General features: G+C 41.3%; 2 protein-coding genes across 2 annotated transcripts; both read left to right on the top strand.

The window, feature by feature from the left end:
* The first annotated feature begins 8,762 nt into the window (after window positions 1-8,762).
* Window positions 8,763-11,790, top strand: LOC120569411 (MAGUK p55 subfamily member 4-like). Its single transcript, XM_039817283.1, has 9 exons — window positions 8,763-8,771; window positions 8,855-8,936; window positions 9,208-9,293; window positions 9,518-9,589; window positions 9,958-10,154; window positions 10,562-10,620; window positions 10,796-10,849; window positions 10,941-10,961; window positions 11,500-11,790. Exons 1-9 carry the CDS (start codon window positions 8,763-8,765, stop codon window positions 11,589-11,591), a joined length of 672 nt encoding a protein of 223 aa, XP_039673217.1. The 3' UTR covers window positions 11,592-11,790.
* Window positions 11,791-16,085: 4,295 nt separating this feature from the next.
* On the top strand, window positions 16,086-20,493 carry LOC120570558 (MAGUK p55 subfamily member 4-like). The gene is made up of 3 exons (XM_039818956.1): window positions 16,086-16,188; window positions 18,138-18,272; window positions 20,353-20,493. Exons 1-3 carry the CDS (start codon window positions 16,162-16,164, stop codon window positions 20,419-20,421), a joined length of 231 nt encoding a protein of 76 aa, XP_039674890.1. The 5' UTR covers window positions 16,086-16,161; the 3' UTR covers window positions 20,422-20,493.
* The last annotated feature ends 876 nt before the right edge of the window (window positions 20,494-21,369 follow it).

Below are 21,369 nucleotides of genomic sequence, written 5' to 3'. Positions count from 1 at the left end.
ACACACACACACACACACACACACACACACACACACACACACACACACACACACACACACACACACACACACTGAGCTCTCTTAAAGGAGCGCCGCACCATTTTACAACAAATGTTATAATCGCTGATGTGACCGAGCCCGACCGAACCGAACATCATTTCTAAATATCTGTCTGAACCTGGCTGGGGTCGGGTAGCCATCCTCTAATCCGACTGACATCACTTCCTGTGATGATAAAAGTCTTACCTGCACTGAGTCAAAGCCTCCCATCCAGGTCAGTTTGTTTTCACCGCTCACTTTCCTACGCAAAGTCTCTGAGGAATTCATATTCCTCTTCTGAGTGGACTGAAGCCAGATTCCCACCATCAGACTTGCAGAAGTTCTAATGGAGACAATATAATAGGTTAAAAACATTTAAGAAAAATACATAAACCTAATCACAATTTTAACAGATGCGATCTGAGGACGTCTCATTTTTACACTGACATAACTTTGGACAATGCAGGACTTTTACTGCAACAAAGTATTAATACTTTTATAGACTGTCCTCCCCCAAAAAGTCCCATAAGTCGTTTGTTCAAGCAGCAATTAGGACTCATATTTAGGTTTATAGTGCCAGCCCCCTCTAATGGCCGTAGTAGTTATGACAGCAGCAAAGCAGGAAGTAAAGTGATATATTTATTGCTCCTGTCATAACTACTATGGCCACTAGAGGACACCCCACTAGAAATCTAAATATAGGTCAGGACAGTCTTGATAAAACTGCTGTACCTCTGCATCGATCCAACTCTTTCCCTGGAAGTTGAAGCTGAAACAGCGAGAGCCGAACTGAGTCCAACCAGGAGGACAGGGACCTTCAAGACAATGTTGGAAAAAAGAGAAAATTAGATTCTTGCGTCATCAGTTTGTATTTTTTGTTGCGCATGTGTGTGCCTCCTCCCTCCCTTCCACTGCATGAAAAGTGGAAAAGCAGCAACGCGCGCCTGGCGGCAGAGAACCTCTGGCCTGGCTTGGGACCTCCTCACTCAGGATAGGATGAAACCACTACTTTTAAACAAGAAAAATCTCTCATGATTGGTTGGCAGGTCTGTCATGGGTTAGGCTATGGTCACCCTGGGGTCCGTTCAAGGTAGGAGGTTTAACAAACTCTGAGTCTAACCCTGATGTCTGAGTTGATTTACCCTGAGATGGGAAATTTTGAGTTTTCGGTTCCAGAACAGCTGATTTGAGTTGGTTCAATCAACTCGGAGTATGTTCACTCAGGGTTACGCGCGTGCACATAAGGCAGTATGAATGGAGCCATGATTCTACGATTCACCATGGTAACAACCACAAACAAACTGGTCGGCGGAAATACTCATGCGCACAAACAGCGAGTTTTAATTAGTTTTAATATTATATATACATGTCAATGGTTTTAACGTTTGAACATGCATTTCGTTAAAAAAGCAAGAAAGCGGCTGCTGCTGCAAAAGAGAGAGAATTGGTGTGGGAGAAAATTGCTGCTCGAGTCAATGCGTACGCATTAACAGTGTATTAATTTCATATTTAATCACAATTAACTTATAATATTACTGGTGAAAACTGGAATTGTATTACACCTATAATTTCATTTAGGTGCAATCCTGCGGGCGAAAAAGTAAACCTATATATATATATATATCTATATAAATAGCCTATAATAATCCCATTCTGAGGCTGCAGTACCATGATCATTAACAGAACTATAATGTATAATCATTTATTTCTTTTTAATGGCTCTCACTGGTTTGTGTCAACACGTTTAAAAAACGTTTCAGAGCGAGTCACACTTTTCTGACAGCTCTGCATACAGTGGCTTTACTATTACAGTGTGATCCACTACACTGTTATAAAGAAAACTGCCCTTTGCAAAAAACGTAATGCGACACAAAGAATCTGCTGGGATGTTAAAGCCTGTCCACGATGGTTGATGTTAGTGATATGAAGACGGATAAGGTATCTACATATCTAATGGACTGTGATAAAAAATACCTCTCAAATCGGTTATGTGGAAATGAAAATACATCTATAGTCGGGACTCAATACCGACGTAAACTCTCTGTGAATTAATACAGCTTTTTCATCAACGGGATCGTCAACAAAAGGACATGACACCTTTTATAGTCTGCCTAACATAAACCAATACTTTTTTTTTATTCATGCAAATAACAAAGTGCATTAAAATGCACCTGATACAGACTGAATGGAGGAAATGAGTTTCTCCTCCCTCTCAGAGTTTTTTTTCTCAGTTTCTCTCAGTCTCCTCCCACTGAGACACTCCCACTGTGATCGCGGTCCAGTGCAAAATGAATGGGACTCTACGGAGCTAGACGGCTAAATTTGTCTCTTTCGCCTGATTGTCGTTGAGAAACCTCAGATTTGATTGTAGTTTTTGCAAGTTCAACATGGGTTATAGGTCGAAAGTTGAATGAATGAGTACTTATGTCCTTTTGATTTCTTACAGGGGGAGTCGTTGTAGCCCATAAAACGCTAGCATTCTGCTAATGAATGCTGATTGGTCAGTGAAGGAGTGATTACAATCGGAGATCCAGCTTGACGGCATCCGAAGCAGAGCCTGAATATCAGAGTAAATATTTCGGCGTGGTCTTTAAAACATCAGCAAACCTCTTTCTAGCACATGTATTAACAGGGAGAGTCTTACCTGTCAGCTGTGTTGTCGATGCCTCGAGAGAACAAAGTAAGCGACTCAGAGCTTGCCGTAAAGCAGTATCTCTGGCCGTATATGTGTATGACGTCATTGACATTTTAAAAGGCTTTTTAGAACAAAAAAGCGACTTTAAAAAAATCTAACACACAGCAGTGTGTATTTTTTTAGCCTCCCCTTTCGAATGCAACATTCATATTACTAGACAAAAAATTATATCCTGAGAAAAGTGGGTTTTGAGGGGTATAGCTCCATAGAGTCCCATTCATTCTGCACTGGCCTGTGAGCACCCCCTATATGGAACTCTGGGGGAACTGCAACCAGTTCAGAAGCCGGAAGTAACGAGGGAGTGGAACTTCTTGATATATTAGAAGTTCTTTGGGCGGGGGTAGGGGGGCGGGGCAGAGTGATAGCGAAAGAGAAAGAGGAGCACATTAACCAGCAGGGCGTGAACAGCGCACACACTGGTGTGGAGGTGAATTACAGTGAGTTTTAATGGAATACTGGGAAAGCTTAATAACAATAGGACAATTGAAGTCTAGATTATGAGGCCATTTCAGCAGAGTCAACAGCTTCATATGCCATGGACATGTGAATATGGTGCTGAATTTGCCAGTATTTTAAGAAGACAAATGGTTGGGACCTTGACCTTGACATACACGGTAATTAATCTAGCATACTTTCATTAAATAAATCAATTCAAGCTAAAATTGAAGAGTCTACAATTTTATTCTTAAAATGAAGTTAATACCTTTTAGAAAAATGTCATGTGGTGTAAAACTCCCCGTGCTGCTACCCTGATTTGCATTTGTAAAGCTCACAGCATTTTAATTTACATGTTAAAGCCTCCCCTAGAATTAGGGGGAGGGGGGGTGATGGGGGGACAACTGCCAAGCAAGGCCCACATCAATTTCCGATAATTTACAGCAGTTTTCGGTGTTGCTTGTAAATTGCCGTTTGCAGTCATAAACCTGAAGTTCCACGACAATCTACAGTGCCGCTTACTGGCGTAAACTGACGCTCCCTGGATAAAGGAGGGAGGAGACCTTCATTGTGCTGGCCGGCAGCAGAATGCGCTGAGTGAAGCATGTGAAGTTGTTTGACCTCTGCCTGTCCGTAGTAAGCTCGCTTTTGTGTTTTAACTTCTGTGAGGCAGTGTTGCATGTCTTCGGTTTGTATTAATATTAAATGATATAGATAATTTTGATGCAACCTCCTCTCATCCTTCCTTCAGAAAACTTACAAAAAATGTTTCTCCCTAACCCCTATCAGGACGTAATATATCTTTCCCCGTGATGCAATCAGTCAAGAGCTGATGTACGGGAAGTTAACATCTGGGCGTACAGCCAGGGACAGCGAGGTCAATGGCCTTATGTGGTACCTAATGTTAAACTTGTGATGTACTGATATGGACTCCATCCTCTCAAATGTATAAATGACTTGCATGCTAGAGAATGTCTTCAGTTCCTCTGCAGAGTAACTCAGGTCTTTGGTTGAATTAAGATCTTATGTTTTGCAACATCTTGGTCTCCCTGAAAATTCCCTTGATTAGTAAAATCAAGGAAGTTGAAAAACAAAACCAAACCAACATGGAGAAGAGAGAAAGGAGGCACACACACACACATTGCAAAAATACAAACCCCTACATAACATTATATGAACAAACAAGTCAAATACAATCAGAGCAACGAGTCAGAGATACTGTACCGAACTGGGCAGGAGGTTTGTCCATAACACTGTGATCACAAAAAGACATTCCTGAATCAGTCTGAATCTTTTAATTATTTAAACACGAGCAGTCTAATTACAGGACTACTCAACTCCACTTTATTTATATAGCACCTTTGATACACAGAACAAACTTATCTAAAGTTTCAGCTTACAGTTTGCAATCAGCCTACATTAAAATTAGTAACATTATTTAATAACTGTCTCATAATCTTACATGTTGGGAAACTACTGCATCATACTGCATGTGCAACACATAAAGTTGTTTTTAAATTAATAGTTGCATAGTTTTACTTACCGACCGGTGGGCCAACAGTCCGATGGACAAACAGAGCAACAAAGCAAACGGAAAGCTGGCCATTCTGTGGAAAGACGTTAAACAAAGTCAACGTACTGCAGACAAGGACATAAATGCAGACAATTAATGACTGGGATCAGTGAGCCATTTATGAAATTAAAGTATCCTGCTAGTTATAAGTGTTTTATATAATATACATATGGTTTCATATTAAATAGATTAACTGATATTTAAAATGTCTAAATATTAAATACAGTAAGTGTTCTCAAAATATAAAACGTCCTCTCGATGAATACAGGATTAATTACTAAAAATAAAAATAGATGAAATTGTGATAATAAATTGAAATATAATTACCTTTGCTGAGGTGATGATTGGCTGACACAGAGAAGAACAACCAGCTGATGACTGTCAGTAAAGGAAGATATTCACTCTTTATATAGTTTATCAAAGCGCCACAAGAGAGTACGCTCAGCCTGCATGACCCTTCAAGTTCCGCCCTCTATTCCAGTCGAGAGACCCTTATCAAGCCCCCGCTGACATCTGAAAATCATGATACCTAAAAAACATGTTTGAATCAATGATCACCATGGTGATGCGTGCGGAAAGGATCAAGGAACAAGTAAACACTTGTTACATAAATTATGTTCCAGTTAGAGGTGAAATATTAACAAACTTCAGCCTACATGCCAACATTATTGTACTTTAATCAAGTATTTTTTCACTATATACTCATACTAAAACTCAGAGAGAAATATTGTACTTTTTACTGCACTACATTTAGGTGACACTTAAAGTTACGTTTACATAAAAAAACGATATGTACTTATAATACTACTCCACACAGTAGTATACAAAGTATCTAAAATTGACTCCACGTTAATAAACTACTACATTAAAATGCTCTTACTTGATACACAAAATACGATCTTCTAAAATAATATAATACTGTGAAAGGAGCTATTCTGCATATTGATTATGATGATGACTTGATGAAGACAGAACAGTAAGCTACGATATGAGCCGAGCTGGACGCATTCAAAGCCGATGTCCCACGATGCAATGCGGGCCCAGCTCGGCTCATATCGTAGCCTACTGTTCTGTCTTATTTACTGTAATATTTCACCGGTAATAAGACCGAAATAATATTATTAAAATAAAGAAATGCATACCATGATAACAGCTAAATACATGTTGAAAGATGTAGCGTTATAGTTTTAAAAATATCAATAAACAACAAAGCAATCCAGCTTCCCTGGCCGAAATAAACCGAAATAATAACATTAAAAGAAATACATATAAACCGTGATAAGATCTGGTGAATAAATGTTGATTAAAACAGCGATTATTGGGCTAAAAATACCAATAATATCAAAGCTGTATCCAGCTTCTCTGCTGCAGCCCGACTGGCAGAAAGTTTCGTGCTGTGATCACGTAAGATGCTTCTCATTGAAATACATTAGTATAAAAAACGGGACCCCAACACGTAAATCTTCAAAATAACGTGAGGGTATCACGTTCTAATAGATTTAATTTCGTAATGCCATCACGAACTGACGTGAGACTGGGTTGTAATACTGGGTGCGTTTTTTTTTTTGCTGTGGTGGCTGCATTATACGATAATAATACCAATCATTACCAAAGTTAAATCAAATAAATTGCTATATCATCCAATCTTGTCACGTTATAAATATACTAACGTTAGCTTCCCAGTGGACGCTAGCGTGGAACAGATCGAACAAATCTTCGAGGGAAAAATCTGAAAAAAATTCTCAGAATTTTAGATTTTCCCCCGCGCAAGTTTTGACTTGAGTATTTTTCTCATAAATTTACAATTTCACCGTGTAGTTGTGAGGATAGCGTGCTCTCTTTCAAAACTGTCACACCGGCTCTGGGCTCTCCCTCAGCCACGCCCACTACCCATTCTCCACTCAACCAGTATCATCATTCACTACCCCTGCAGGCTATTAGCACTCCTCACCTGTTGACTGTTTCAGCTCGTTAACCCATCTATAAAAACCCTCTCCAGTCCTCAGTTGTTGTCTGGTCTTGTCTCTACATGGCATCCTTCAGTAATGTTTGCCTGACTAGAACCTTCATTAAAAACATTTGGATTTTATTCTTTGTTGTGAGTCTGAGTCCATGACTGAAACGTTGCCAGTCAAAACAACAATTTTCATTTTGGCTGAAACTGTTTCTTTAAATATCTGATTCTGAAATATCTGATCTTCCAGCTCCCAATTGTTTGGACTCTTCTGGAGCCCTCCGAAATATTTCCTCTGATGACGCTTGACAAATACGGTCCCAATATGTTCCCTAATATTCAGTCAATCCCATCCCCATTCATTCATCCATCTCTGCATTTGGTGTTCCTTTGTCGGAAAGTCAATCTTTTGGTCCATCCGTTGTGTCTCTTTCAACTCACGAACACACCTATCTTCTTCACCATCCGTCAATCGTCAAGTCTTTGTCATCTCACCGTCACTTGGCTTGCTTTTTTTAACTTTAGTTTTTCTTTCAGCGATGTGTATTTCACCTTTCTGTTGCCACTTTCTTTCTTGTCTTCACCCGCCTCCCCAACATGGAGGTTCATTTTCAGAGAAACCCAAACAAAACGGGGGAGAAGGCGCCTCTAGCGGAGGGAGCAGCGACGACTACGCCTACCCTCCTCCTCCAGTGCCAGCTTACAGTCTCAGCCTTCCCAACTCCCCTCTCTTATACAGAAAGGGGCCAACAGGGGGACACTCGAGGAACGTCCCTACGCCCGGCAGGAGCCCGTCCTCCTCTTGTACGGGGACAAACCCTCTTAGAGCGCACACGGCACCGTCTAGTCCTGCTCCGCGCCGCCCCACTCGGGAGCAGGGTGTCTGCACTCTGCCGTCTGCCGGCAGGCAGAACGGCGGCCAAACGAACAAGCGGCACGAACAGATTTCAAGTCATCACTGCTCTACTGCTCCTCGCCAAAACGGATGCCAGAAGCAAGCACAACAGACCCAAAACGAGCAGCGAGCGAACCGCGAGCATCCCGAGCTCGCCAAACAGCGCAGCATCGACGAGCTCCGGTGCACCGTGCAGACGCCGGCCAGCGGCATCGAGCACGGCGCCGACGACGTGCGCCAGCTCGGCCGGAAGATGGTGGCGGCGACGGCGATCATCGCGCACGGCGAGGAAGAGAACGCCCAGGCGCTCAAGCTGCTCGCCGAGGTGGTGGACAAGCTGCAGGGGCTGATCGTGGCCGGCAAGGTGACTCCTCCACGCCGGGCCAAACAGCCACCGCCGCCGCCGCCTCCGAGGGTCTCCTCCATGTCTCCCAAAGCAGTCCGCAAACCGCCCACGCCGTACCCACGCCACATCGTGTCCTCCTCTTCTTCCTGCTCGTCCTCGTCTTCCTCCACGTCGGGGAGCTCATGCGCAGGCCCGAAGCGAGTTAACGGAGGCTCCGAGAGGACGGCGGTGACGTTTGGAGGCGCACACAGGGCAGGTGGCGCCGGAAGTAACGTACAGGCGAGGCTGAACGACGGAGCGGCTTCTAGAGCTCCTCTGGAGGACCAACAGGATGGTGACCACACGGGCTGCTTGACAACCAAGAAGAAGAAAAAGAACAAGTAGGCCGACAACCAACCGTCTCCTCTCCTCGTCTGCTGCGGCGCTGAAAAAAAGACTCTTAAACGGACTGAATACCTTCTTTAAACGTAGATCCACATCCCAACTGTTAGTCTAACAAACGTTAACGTTGAGCCAAAAGTTGAAGTATCTTTTCAGTTCTTGGACAACAAACAGACTCTGGATTTATCACTCGAAGGGGAATAAGCTAAATATATGAAAGGTACAAAAATTCTCAACTAACATCTCTCGTTTCATCTCATCGTTATCCCTAAAACTGTGACCATCGTCATCCTCTCTCTTTCATTCTGTGGCGTTTCTGTTGTCAGACTGTTTTCCCAAGTGTTCACTGTAAAAAAAAGACTGTAATTTTATGGAGTTATTCCGTTTTATTTGACAAATGTTTCAGAAAAAAAATATCAAAAGATTTCAAAAATAGACCTTTACATGTCTATGGTAAAAGAACATGAAAAACCTGTAACTGTGAATAACCATAACATTTCCATTTCTTTAAGAAATTTCATTTGTTTTCAAATCAGGGGGCTACGATACGGAGGGACGAGGAGACGGGAGAGATCTTTATCGCCAGGGTGATCCACGGAGGACTGGCCGACCGCAGCGGTGAGATCAAACTGGGTTCAACATGTGTTAAATATAAGGTGGAATACTGGAGATACAGTGATGTAATTCATGGTTTGTGTGTGTGTGTGTGTGTGCGTGCCTGTGTGCGTGTGTTTGTGTCTGTGTGTGTGCGTGCGTGCCTGTGTGCGTGTGTGTGTGTGTCTGCGTGTGTGTGTGCGCGCGTGTTTGTGTGTGCATGCGTGTGTGTTTGTGTCTGCGTGTGTGCGTATGTGTATGTTTGTGCGTGGGTGTTTGTGCGTGTGTGTTGTAGGACTCCTCCATCCCGGTGATCTGCTGGTGGAGGTGAACGGGAACCCTGTGGTGGGTCTGGAACCAGAACAGCTGATCCAGATACTGGTTGGTGACCATGGGGAAACAAACCCATAAACAATTACTAAATAAAGCCCACGAGTAAAGATCATTTTCATTTTGAATTCTGGCGATGATCTAAAAACTATTTAAATCAGGAGCGACCTCACTGACATGTGCATATTAAAAAGACAAACAGCTCCTCTGTGGTGTGATGTACATCTAATTATTAAGACAACGGATCAGTTATTTACAATTTGTTGTATTTGCAGATTAATTCCCAGGGAACCATCCTGTTTAAAGTGATTCCTGATGCAGGTCAGAGCAGCGGCAGCCAGACATCGGTAAGAAACTTCCACTCAGTGTTGAAATGTAACTAAGTACAAACTTAAGGTACTTGTACTTGAGTATTTCCTCAAGTACAAGCTCCTTGTACTCCTCTACATCCCAGAGGTACTGTAGATATTGTTCTTTTTACTCCAGTACATGTGTCTGACAGCTTTAGTTACTTTTCAGATGACAGATTTTCCTCCCCTATCCGTCCATATGTCCATGAGTAAAGCTGTCAGATCAATGTAGTGCAGTAGAAGTAAAAAATGGCATAAAATGGAAATAATTTTAATGAAAGATGTGAGATTTCTCTCTCTCTCTTTTTCTTTTTTTTTTTTTTTTTCTCTCTCTCTCTCTCTCTCTCTCTCTGTTTGTGTGTCAGGTGTTCATGAAGGCGATGGTGGACTACTGCCCACTGCAGGACTCTTCCATCCCGTGTCCCGATGCAGGCATGGCGTTCAGCAGAGGAGACGTGCTGGAGGTTGTCGACCAATCGGACGGACACTGGTGGCAGGCCAGGAAACTGCCCTGCTCTGCAGCCTGCGCCGGGCTCATTCCCTCTGCCAGCATGCTGAAAAGGTGATGCCTCACTTCCTCAATGTACTGTACGTTATCTCCTAAGGGGAGACACTTTTTATTATTTTGGGTTGTTTTGGGTTATTTTGCTTCCATAAAATGTCTTCTTTCAGAGAGAAAACATTTATGTAACTCAGGCTGCTCTCATGAAGCATTCATACATAAAGATGTGAAAAGTAAATCGCTGTAGTTTGTATGTGTTCCACATATTACTGTCTTTCTCTTTCTGTCTTTCTCCCTGTGTCCTGCTCTCTCTCTCCCTCTCTCTCTCTACCTCTCCATCTCAATGTCTCTCTCTCATTGTCTCTCTCTGTGTCTTTCTCTCTGTCTGTCTGTCTCTGTCTGCCTCTCTCTCTCACTGTCTCTCTCTCTCTGTTTCTCTCTCTCTCTCTCTCTCTCTCTCTCTGCAGTAAACTGAAGGAACATTGGTGGTGTCAGCCATTACAGGGTCATACCTGCATCAGACCCTGTGAGCACTTTATCATTATTACCAAAATGTTTTAATGCTTTTCATGGGCTTTTTTCTGGGTTTTTTCGATACTTTCTTCAGCTATTTAAACACCTTTTCAGCGCTTTTATCTGCGCTTTTTCAGCACTATATATTTATATTTAAAGCTCTAAACAACATTTTCTCTATATTTCAGATTCTGTTCCAGAGGACGATCGAACACACGCTGAAGACAAACACACAGTCGCAGGTACAACAAGTACAACACAACCAAGAAATATACAATCCAGTTTTTATTGACTGAAATTACTCATCATCTTCTGTTTGTCTCTTCTCCACAGAGCTGGAAGAAATACACTTTGGTAGGTGCTTACTTATATATTTCACCATGGAATAATTGTCTTTGTTAACTATCTACTTGCTAGTCTGGCTATCCAGACCAAGATTGAGCTTTGGTCTGCTTTGTATTTTCTACTGCACAAGAAGCATGATCAAAGTTCAAATGACTCTGTACGCAATTGGCTACTCCTTCAACCAATCACAGCAACGATCTGGGTGACGTAGCAGCGACAGCGGCATTAACGGTGGTTGCTGCGCTTCAGTGGCCGCCATGTTGAATGTAAAGAAGAAGCTGCTTGGTCGCTTCTCTATCGTCATCGTGTTAAACCCACCAATAGCACGCCAGGTGGATAAGACAAACTGTGATTGGTCCCCGCAGATTTGTAATGGAAGCAGGATAGATAAATGTACAGGTTTCCAGCCTGAGCTGCAGGGAGTAATCAAATCGCCGGCAGATCGGGCTGGGTTTACTTACTTTATTATCTACTTGTGAATAACTGAATAAAAAGCAGTGTTTAAGTGTGCTTTAGTGTAAAGTGAGTGAATGTTTTCTTCCTTTAGATGAAGCCGACTCTGATATTACTGATGGAATCTACCTGGGTAAGACACACTCAATTAGTTTGTTTAATATTGAAAAGAAATGTCAAAACTGACTTGAAGTATTTAACCAAAGTGCTTTTGCTGGATTAACCTGACTTATTACTCCATGAATCCATAACTATCATGTACACAGTATACCACAGATGGTAAACAACAATGGGCCAGACTCTGTGCAGTAATTGTACATTAGTACAATTTTATAATCAGTGCTGGAAGAAGTATTCAGATCCTTTACTTCAGTAAAAGTACTAATATCACACTATAAATACTCCGTTACAAGTTAAAGTCCTGCAGTGAAAATGTAACTTAACTAAAAGTCTGTATCATCAGGAAAATGTAGTTAAAGTATTAAAAGTAAAGAAACATCCTCCCATTTTAGAAAGTGGAAAGGATCCAAACACACACACACACACACACAAACACACACACACACCTACACACACACACACACACAGACACACTCTTTCTCTCCAACCAGTTGTGTGTGTAATGGTCTCATCATCTCAGCTGTAGACTTGTAGCCGTTATATTGTCGGCTAGTTTACTTTAGAATCAAACATCAGATTTTATAAACTACGTGTGTTCTGTGTGCAGTGTGTAAAGTAACTAGTAACTAAAGCTGGAACAGATGAATGTAGCGGAGTAACTAAAGTAACTAGTAGCTAAAGCTGGAACAGACGAATGTAGCGGAGTAACTAAAGTAACTAGTAACTAAAGTAACTAGTAACTAAAGCTGGAACAGATGAATGTAGTGGAGTAACTAAAGTAACTAGTAACTAAAGCTGGAACAGATGAATGTAGCGGAGTAACTAAAGTAACTAGTAACTAAAGCTGGAACAGATGAATGTAGCAGAGTAACTAAAGTAACTAGTAACTAAAGCTGGAACAGATGAATGTAGCAGAGTAACTAAAGTAACTAGTAACTAAAGCTGGAACAGATGAATGTAGCGGAGTAAAAAGTACAATATTTCTCTCTGAAATGTAGCGGAGTAGAAGTAGAAAGTGGCATGAAAAGAAAAGACTCAAGTTAAAGTACAAGTACGTCAACATTTGTACTACAGTAGTGGAGTAAATGTACTTAGTTACATTCCTACACTGTATATATCTATCAGGGGTTGATGCATAGACTGTATAAGTGAAGTCAAAACATCTAGATTGCCCCCTACTGGCTGGCTGCAGTATAGGTTATAAACCCTGCCCCCTAAACTAAAAAAAATCAAAGTACACATCAAATAATAAAAAAGATGGTTTCTGTCACACTGGTGTTTCTTCAACTGTTCATTTTTCTAATCAGTTTGGTTATTGTTAGTTATTTGATGCTATAAAAATGGGCTGAAACGTCATGATTGATAGCTGGGATTGATTGGACTTAGATATCGCAGCTCTACCGACCGATCACTACTACGCAGACTCTCACTCCAAAATGACAAGACGGCAGCACTGTTTCCAGGATATATTTTTTTTTAGGGTTAGGGGTTAGGGTTAGGTCTTAGGGGGTTATGGTTTGGGGGTTAGGTGATGGTAAATCTATCTCGATGATTCCACCAGCTCGTCTGACGACTGGGCAGTTTGGTATAGGGACTATGGTTAGGGTTAGGGGTTAAAGGCGTATCATCCATCTTTTTTTACGTTCTCTAGTTTACTCACTTACCTGCTTACTTATTTACTCACTCACTTACTTACTTACTCACTCTCTGGTATGGGGAATATGGTTAGGGTTTAGTTACCGGTTAGGGGGTTAGGGTTAGGGGTTAGGTACAGGATAGGGGGTTAGGAGTAGGGGTTGAGGGCGTATCGTCCATCTTTTTTTACGTTCTATAGTTTAGATATGACGATGGAAAACGCTCCTGTGGGTCGTATTACAGGGGAGGAATAAACAACCGATATTGTCGCATGGTTGGGAGGATTTGTTGGAATATTTACTGTGTGCAATACTCTGTGGTAGTACTGCAATACTAATTCAACTGTGCAATACTATACTGCACAAAAGATCCCATTTCTCAGCACTATTTTTATTTGCATTATTGTTTACACTTCTGGAAATTTCATGGTTTTTAATATTTTCTTTACATATTTCACATCTCTATTCTTACATATAAATTGTTGCTATACATATGAGTATGATGCACACATTTTGATTTCATTTTAACGTAGATATTTATTTTGTATTCTTTCTACATTTATTTGTTCTTATGATTTCTCTATATTTCTGCGTGAGAATGGAGCATATGTAGCGGACTGAATAGTATTTTGATTTTTTAGGCTTTCAACACTGTAAGAAAACAATCTGTCTTTGTATAAATGTATGTGGCGCTTAACTTATTCAAAAAGCAACTTACTTACTCACTAACTTACTCACTCACTTACTAGCTAACTTCCTTCATATTAACACAGTATATTATCCATATTTTTACGGACTTTTCTAACAGTGAAGGCGCGTTTGACGCTGTGTTTTAATTGATTGAGTGATTGATTTTTTTTGACCAGCTGGTTTCCCGGGCGGAGTTTCCGTCTCTGGCAGAGAACGTCCTTCAGGAAGAGACGGCAGTCATGCACCTCGTCGCTCAGCAGCGGCACCCTGTCCACCGTGCACAAGGAGGTGGTTCTGTACCGCGCCCCCGCAGGAGACCCACCGCCTCATCAATCCTCGTCGGTCAATATCTCAACCATCCTTTTGTTCCTAAACTCAGACAGTTTGTTCACCTTTAATTTTCCATTTCCCTACGATATCTACTGTGCATAATATATTTATAAATAATACATTTCATCTGCCCAGGTGCTGCGAAAGTTGGAATTAACGAACTGAGGAAAAGACTGATCAAACTGAACCCCTTCGACCTTCCAGGGACACCTGCACTCGTATGTGCAAATCTAACTTCGTCTAACATTCAAAGTGTCTCCACACTGGTTGTAATAACTTTTGTGTTTTACATTGTGTGTCATAAAAGAGAGTATGGAAGCTAATATCTGACAATGTGATCCTAAAAAGATCCTTTAGATCTGAGAAACTTTCCCAAAATATTGACTCAATGACTTTCTCAAAGTAATGAGTTATGACTTATATCTTGAGGTTTCTTATTATTTTGAGATACTAAGTCGTTAGTTTAAGAAACTTATGGACTGTTCGCTATTTATTTCAGTGGCCACCAGAGGAGTTTTGGGATCTTTAGTCAAAATTGACCCAACCCTACACCAACAATACATTTTTGATGACCCTCCAAAATTATTGTGAAAAAGGGGATGACCCTCCCCAATACTTTACTGATAGCTTCTGTACTGGTTTGCGCCGGCAAGCTGTGCAGTTATCCATTGTTTTTCTACAGCCATTAATTATTTGCCTAAACCGCTGCATTCTCACCTTACGTATCACACTCCTCTGTTATGGTGCCATTTCGGTAGATTTCTCACTAACATAGTTGTGAAAACACAATAAGCATGGAAACTAAAACTACTGCATTACTTCAAATACTAAGTTACTCCTCTAGTAAACTAGTATTCACATGAAATAAAACAATAAAACACTGAGACCATTCAGCAAACAACACTGGGTAATAACAAATTCAACACTATGGACTCGTCACTAGGCTTCCTTAGTCATGCGGCGCTAAGCTCGACTTTTCAAAATAAAAGCTTCCGTCTGGTCTGTATGGTGTTTTGGATGTTTTTGAACTAAACAGTATGGCAATCATGCTAATGAATACAATTATTTTTCAGCAGATGTCTTAGTTACAACACGATGGAGCTAGCAAAGCAGTTTTGTGTTTATATGTGCGACGGGATTTATTCAGTTTGGGAAATCCCACGGTCTCTAAAGCTACAGCTCAAATTGTCTCGCTGACTAAACAAGGAGGGACCCATCTGCTAGCCGAGAATGTAGGCGCGGACTGAGAGAGCTATATGGAGCTACATGGATAAATATGCACCAAAGAAGCCACTTTGAAATTTTGCTGTTCTCATGAATACAAAAGTTGGGTGACCCTCCACCCTAGACTAAAGAAAAGTGGATGACCCTCCCATCAACAAAGAATAAAAAGACATGACCCTTTCCTCCGGTGGTCATTATTTTGAGATATTAAGTAATTATTTTGAGAAAATTACTCATTATTTTGAGATACTAAGTCATTATTTTGAGATATTAAGTCACTTTTTATAACATTTCTCATTATATGACTAAAAAAGATCTTTTACTGAAAAACATGAAGTGAATATAATGAGACTTTATTACGGACACAATAGCAATTGCTTAATAATTGCAAACAGGTTCTGATTTGCTGTCACCCTGTTCCTCTAGACACCTCTCGTCCAATCAGAGCAGGGGAGCAGACGGAAAGAGAGTACCACTTTGTCACCAAAGAGCTGTTTGAGTATATGGTCTGTAACCACAGGTACACTCCTCCTCCTTTCACTGTTTGCATGGTTTTGTTTTTGATTTTGAATGATATGAATTGGATTTGGATGCATATTTATATTGGTGTGTGTGTATGTCTGTCTGTGTGTGTGTGTGTGTGTGTGTGTGTGTGTGTGTGTGTGTGTGTTCGGGTGTTTGTGGAGTACGGGGAGTATAAGGGCCACCTGTACGGGACCAGCACCGATGCTATTGACGAGGTGCTGAAACGAGGACGGATGTGCATCATCGATGTTGAACCACATGTGAGTTTCATGATAGCATGGATCAACTTATTTTTTTCAGAGTAATAACTGTTTCTTATCCAACCAGTCCTCCAAACCATGTGCTGATATCGAGGGTTTGTTCCTCTCCTCTAATCTGACCCGCAGCAGCATTCTCTGTCCTCATATCTAAACCAGAGTAGGTAACAGTCGCGGTTTTCCACACGTCGGTAACGTTGTGAAGCGGTCCCAGTTTGGTTAGGTTTAGGCACCAAAACTATTTAGTTAAAGGAATACGCCACCGTTTATTGAAATAGGGTTATTCACCATCTCCTCTATATTTATATAGGTGGGCAAACGCATTTTTGTCTCACTGCATGCATTATCTTAGTCCGGCACCTAGCTTAGCTTAGCGTAATGAATGGAATCCTTTGTTGCCGTTAGCATGCCGTGAGTAAAAATGACCCAATAGCAACAAAAACTAAACCTAATTACTTATTGTGGCCTGCCTATTTACGAGTAAAAATAGCAATGCAAATTAAGACTAGACGATTTCCTAGGTAGATACTGACTTTATTGGGTGGAAGTAGGCTACAGCCGAAGCACTGCTACTCGGAGCAGAGATATCGGCAGATCCCCGGGCTCTGCGCATCTCAGTCAGGGCAGCGGCATTTTGTTGTCCAGCAACCCAGAAAGTGACCTTTGCGCTGGCCGCGAGAGCTCCTGGCTGCTGATATCTCTGTGCCCGAGTAGCAGTGCTTCGGCTGTAGCCTACTTCCACCCAATATAGTCCCAAGTCAATATCTGCCTAGGGAAATGGTCTAGTCTTAATCTGCATTGCTATTTCTACTCGTTGAGAAGACGCAGGCCACAAGAAGTAATAAGGTTTTGTTTTTGTTGTTGTTGGGTCACTTTTACTCACGACATGCTAATGGCAACAAAGGATTCCATTCATTACGCTTGCTGTTTAAGCGCCGGTGCCACTGGACTAAGACAATGCATTCACTGACACAAAATGCGCGTTGCCCACCTATATAAATATAGAGGAGACGGTGAATAACCCTATTTCAACAAACGGTGGGTATTCCTTTAAAGGTGCACTATGAGTTCCTGCATGGTTTCAGTGCAATTTCATTTTTGTCTTAAATCATAGGCATCTCTCCTTGATGCGCTAGCTGCCTGACCCTTGAACACACTGTGAAAAAGCCCAGTCTCGGGAGACAACACAGGGTCGGAAATGTCAAACAAACACTATAGGGGCACAGGATAGGCACCAAAATACAACAAAACACTCCAGCCAATCACCGAAAAGCCAAGTCTAACTCGTTCATTGTAGCAGCCAAAGCCGTTTCGAACAGCTGGTGTTCATCCGTAGCCATCTTGCAACGTTTACTAATGACTTTGACGTCGCAGCGCTGTCGTCATGTGTTTAGCTCGCGTCTGGCTGTGTGATTGGTGCAGCTCGGCTACAAAGGCGTAGTTAATGAGCATCATTACTGAATGCCAGAGTGGCTCGCTGAGCAAACTCAAATTGTGCTCTCGCGAGAACTCTGAATTTCCAGGGTACATGAATCCCGGTCTCCTGGGTGAAAGTCCTGTCTTTGTTTACGTCCTTACGCTTAATCCTCGTCACCTCTCTTCCTGCTTTGCTCCCATCATAACTATTAGAGGGTGCCGCCACCCACAACACCCCCTGTTGTCCTTAATTAAATGTTTCAGTCACTTTTTTCAAAGTTTTGTATTTTACATTTTAGTGTTTTTTTCACTTGTTTTGGTCACTTTATCTGACGGTTTTTGTTCCACTTTTTCCCAATGTTTTTGTCACTTTTTCAATGTTTTGGGTGGTTATTTTTGACATTTTTGACGCATTTTGTCGCGTTTTTGCTTATGACAAAACGTTTTTTTTGCCCTAAAGAAACTTTGAAAACGGGTCAAACTTGACCCAAGGATAGCATAAGGGTTAATCCCAGATGTGTTGGTTTTGTTGTCAGAGCATCCAGTCGCTGCGGACGAAGAAACTGAAGCCCTACGTGATCTTCATCAAAGCTCCGAGTCCGGACAGACTGAGACAAACCCGGAGAGACGCCCGAACCATCACCAACTGCACCGTCAACAGAGCATTCACAGTAAGAGCTTTCCTTCAATAACAACTCTCTGAACAGAGATTAAAATAACAATGGAGTTCAGACACCAAATGGTTTACAAAGGCTATAAAATTGAATAAAACTGGTAAAGAGCATTGTAGTAACATTTTACTGTGATGAACAGAAGTACAGTCTCCCGTGTGTTTTTTGACACTTTTCGATGTCATTTTGATGCTTATTTTGATGTTTTTTAATATTTTTTGATGTTTTGAAGCTTTCTCCATGTTTTTTTACCCTTTCTTCATTGTTTTCGTTCCTTTTTTCATTTCTTTGTCGCTTTTATCTGATGTTTTTAGCGTCTTTTCCGACATATTTTTTTCATTTGGACTGCTTGGCGCTGTAGAAATATTTCTATAATCTAGATGTGTTATTCTCAGTATAAAGTTGGATTCCTGTATAATGTATAGACTTGGGACACACACATAGTTAACTTAAGCTTTGATTACCTTACAGCTCAGGAATGTGAGTCTAATGTTTTTCTGCAGACGGTGAAGTGGAACAGGAGGGGGTGGGTCTTGGGTCAGTGTGTGTTTTTGTGTGTGTGTGTGTGTGTGTGTGTGTGTGTGTGTGTAAGAGCTGGAGAATCTGCCCGGAGACAGGAGAGAGACAGGAGGGGGACGCAAGATATAAAAAGATTAGGAATTTGGTTAGACGGTGTTCATAATCTGACAGAGACTTTGCTGACTTGAACTTTGTATACTTTGTCTGCGGTTAGTGAAACTTAGGGTCATTTTTGTGAACCCACAATTGTGTTTTGTAAGCTTAAATGCTGGACTTCAGTGAACTTTCTTGACTTTAAACTATTGTGTCAGTTTTGATCCCTGAGTTCTGGTCTCATTAACCAACACGCAAGAATTAGAGTGTATACCGTATTTCCTCAAATAAAAACCGGAGTCAATTAAAAGCCGGGCCTCTGATAGTGGCGGGGGTGGGTCAACACGGCCCAAAAATTCGGTCTCAAATTAAGGCCGGGGAAAAAATAGTGTGGATAATCTCCTAAATGCCTTTCATATATATATATATATATATATATATATATATATATATATATATCAAAATAAAATTCCAGTTCATTGTAATGTACATTTCTACCAATTTAATTTTAACAGATTCAACAATATATTCATGCTTTTTCCACACTTTGTTTTTCTGGATTATTGTCCTATGCGGCTGTATGTGTAACTCAGCCAGGTGTAGTTAGCAGTAACGCATACAGGTGCCAGTAGATGGCAGTAGCTACATTGGATGTAACACGGGTCTCATTTAATGCTAGCAGAGAATGACGGGCTCTGGTGCTAGTGGACGGACTTTTCAACAACAAAACGAAAAGAGTTTTAAAGTATGAGGAGGAAAACTCGGGTGAAAAAGCTGCGAGACATTTCGACATTGACCCCAGGAGAATCCGATACTGGAAGAAACAGAAGGATAAGCTGACGAGAGCAGAGCATAGCTAGCTAGCTGGAGGTGGGAGGGAAACAAGTTAGCCTGAGCTAGAAACAAAGCTAGCTAAGCTACCGTCTGTAATGTTAATCCATTGACAATATAAACGCATTGTTCAGATACTGGTGTACGCAAACCAGCAACTACTGTATGCTCTTACTGTAATCTACCAGCAATACTGTAGTACCTGTATTTGAAATAAATACCCCGTACATTTCCAGGGTTCAAACTGACACAATGGTGGTGTTTGTTCCATGCTGTTGTTGTATATTGTGATATTTTTGCAAATGTTTCTTAAAAAATGAATGATCTCTATCCACTGGAACGCTATGGTTTTTCATTTAAAACTGTTTATTTAAAATAGTTATACTTATCAAACAGATGGAATTAGAAATAAAGGCCTGCCTCTAATAAAGCCTGCTTCAAATACAAGCCTGGTACCTTCTGCCGTTCAGGTAAATAAAGGCCCCCGGCTTTTATTTGAGGAAATACAGTATATAAGTCAGAACTTCCTCTGAATTTTCTACAAACGCGCTCTAGCATTCACCTAGAAGAGTTGTGAAGACTTGTGACTTTAACTCCTAATGAAAGTGCTCGTCTCCGTTGTTCCCACGTCCTGCAGGAGGGAAGACTTTGTGGAGCTGGAGGAGGCGTCCCGGCTGATGGAGGCCAAGTACAAACAGCTGTTTGATAGCGTGCTGGTGAACGACGACCTGCAGGACGCCTGCATGCAGCTCTGCTCCATCATCCAGGCAGCGCAGCATGAACCGGCAGTGGATCCCCGTCAGCTGGAGCCAGACGGACGAGTAACGGAGGAAGGAGAGGAAGGGAAGGAGAGGAAGAGAAGGAGAGGAAGGGAGGAGGATATCAAGACTGAGAATATGTGTTGGATGAAATGGGACAATACTAATAACTAATAAAGGCTGACTGATCAAACTCTCTCTCTGTCGTCTCACGTACTCTCATCGCTACTCTTAACCCTTAATCAAATTTGACCCGCGTTTCAAAATATTTTAATATTAGAAAATATGGGATGTCAAATAGGCACCGAAAAATGCTTAAAACAAACAAAACAAAAAACAGAAAAGCAACAAAAACTAAAATACTGAGGCCAAAAAATCCCCAAACATTGAAAAGTGACAAAAGTCAGATAAAACTATATAAATTTTGAAAAGGGACCCAAATGTTGAAAAAAATAACTTAGAGAAAACGTTGAGATAGAGATGACAAAAGTGTTTGTTTTCATGGTTGACAGGAAGACAACACAAGGGTTAAACACACACACTTTGAAGTTTATTTTAATGAAACTAAACCTTGTTTTGATACTATTTATGGTCGCATTTTAAAGGTGATAGAATGCAAACTGATTTTACCTTTTGTCATCATAGTTGAATAATGACATTTTAGTGGGTAACTAGGACATACATAGAACCTCTAAATCCCATTGACACCTCTTTTCTCTGCAAATCTCACTATTTGAAACTGCCTCTGAAAACGGCTAATCTCAACGAGCCGGAAATAGTTGACGCCAACTATTTCTGCCCTCCTCATTTGGCTCTAGTCTCTTGTCACGCCTAACATTTGCATGTGTTGGCCAATAACTGACCTGAGATCAGTTAGTCCACTGAATCTAGGTCGC

The sequence above is a fragment of the Perca fluviatilis genome, chromosome 12 (assembly GCF_010015445.1).
Source record: "Perca fluviatilis chromosome 12, GENO_Pfluv_1.0, whole genome shotgun sequence".
In the NCBI taxonomy this organism is placed as follows: Eukaryota; Metazoa; Chordata; class Actinopteri; order Perciformes; family Percidae; genus Perca; species Perca fluviatilis.
Note: the sequence above shows the minus strand (reverse complement) of the source record. Positions and strands in the feature narration are given on the sequence as shown.

Excerpts from the sequence above, each read along its gene's own strand:
- LOC120569411 (XM_039817283.1), top strand. Across the intron at positions 9,590-9,957 it reads GCAGCGGCAGCCAGACATCG|GTGTTCATGAAGGCGATGGT; the intron begins GTAAGAAACTTC and ends TTTGTGTGTCAG. Across the intron at positions 10,962-11,499 it reads GCTGGAAGAAATACACTTTG|ATGAAGCCGACTCTGATATT; the intron begins GTAGGTGCTTAC and ends TTCTTCCTTTAG.
- LOC120570558 (XM_039818956.1), top strand. The coding sequence starts at position 16,162 with ATGTGCATCATCGATGTTGAACCACAT. Across the intron at positions 16,189-18,137 it reads TCATCGATGTTGAACCACAT|AGCATCCAGTCGCTGCGGAC; the intron begins GTGAGTTTCATG and ends TTTTGTTGTCAG. Across the intron at positions 18,273-20,352 it reads CCGTCAACAGAGCATTCACA|GAGGGAAGACTTTGTGGAGC; the intron begins GTAAGAGCTTTC and ends CACGTCCTGCAG.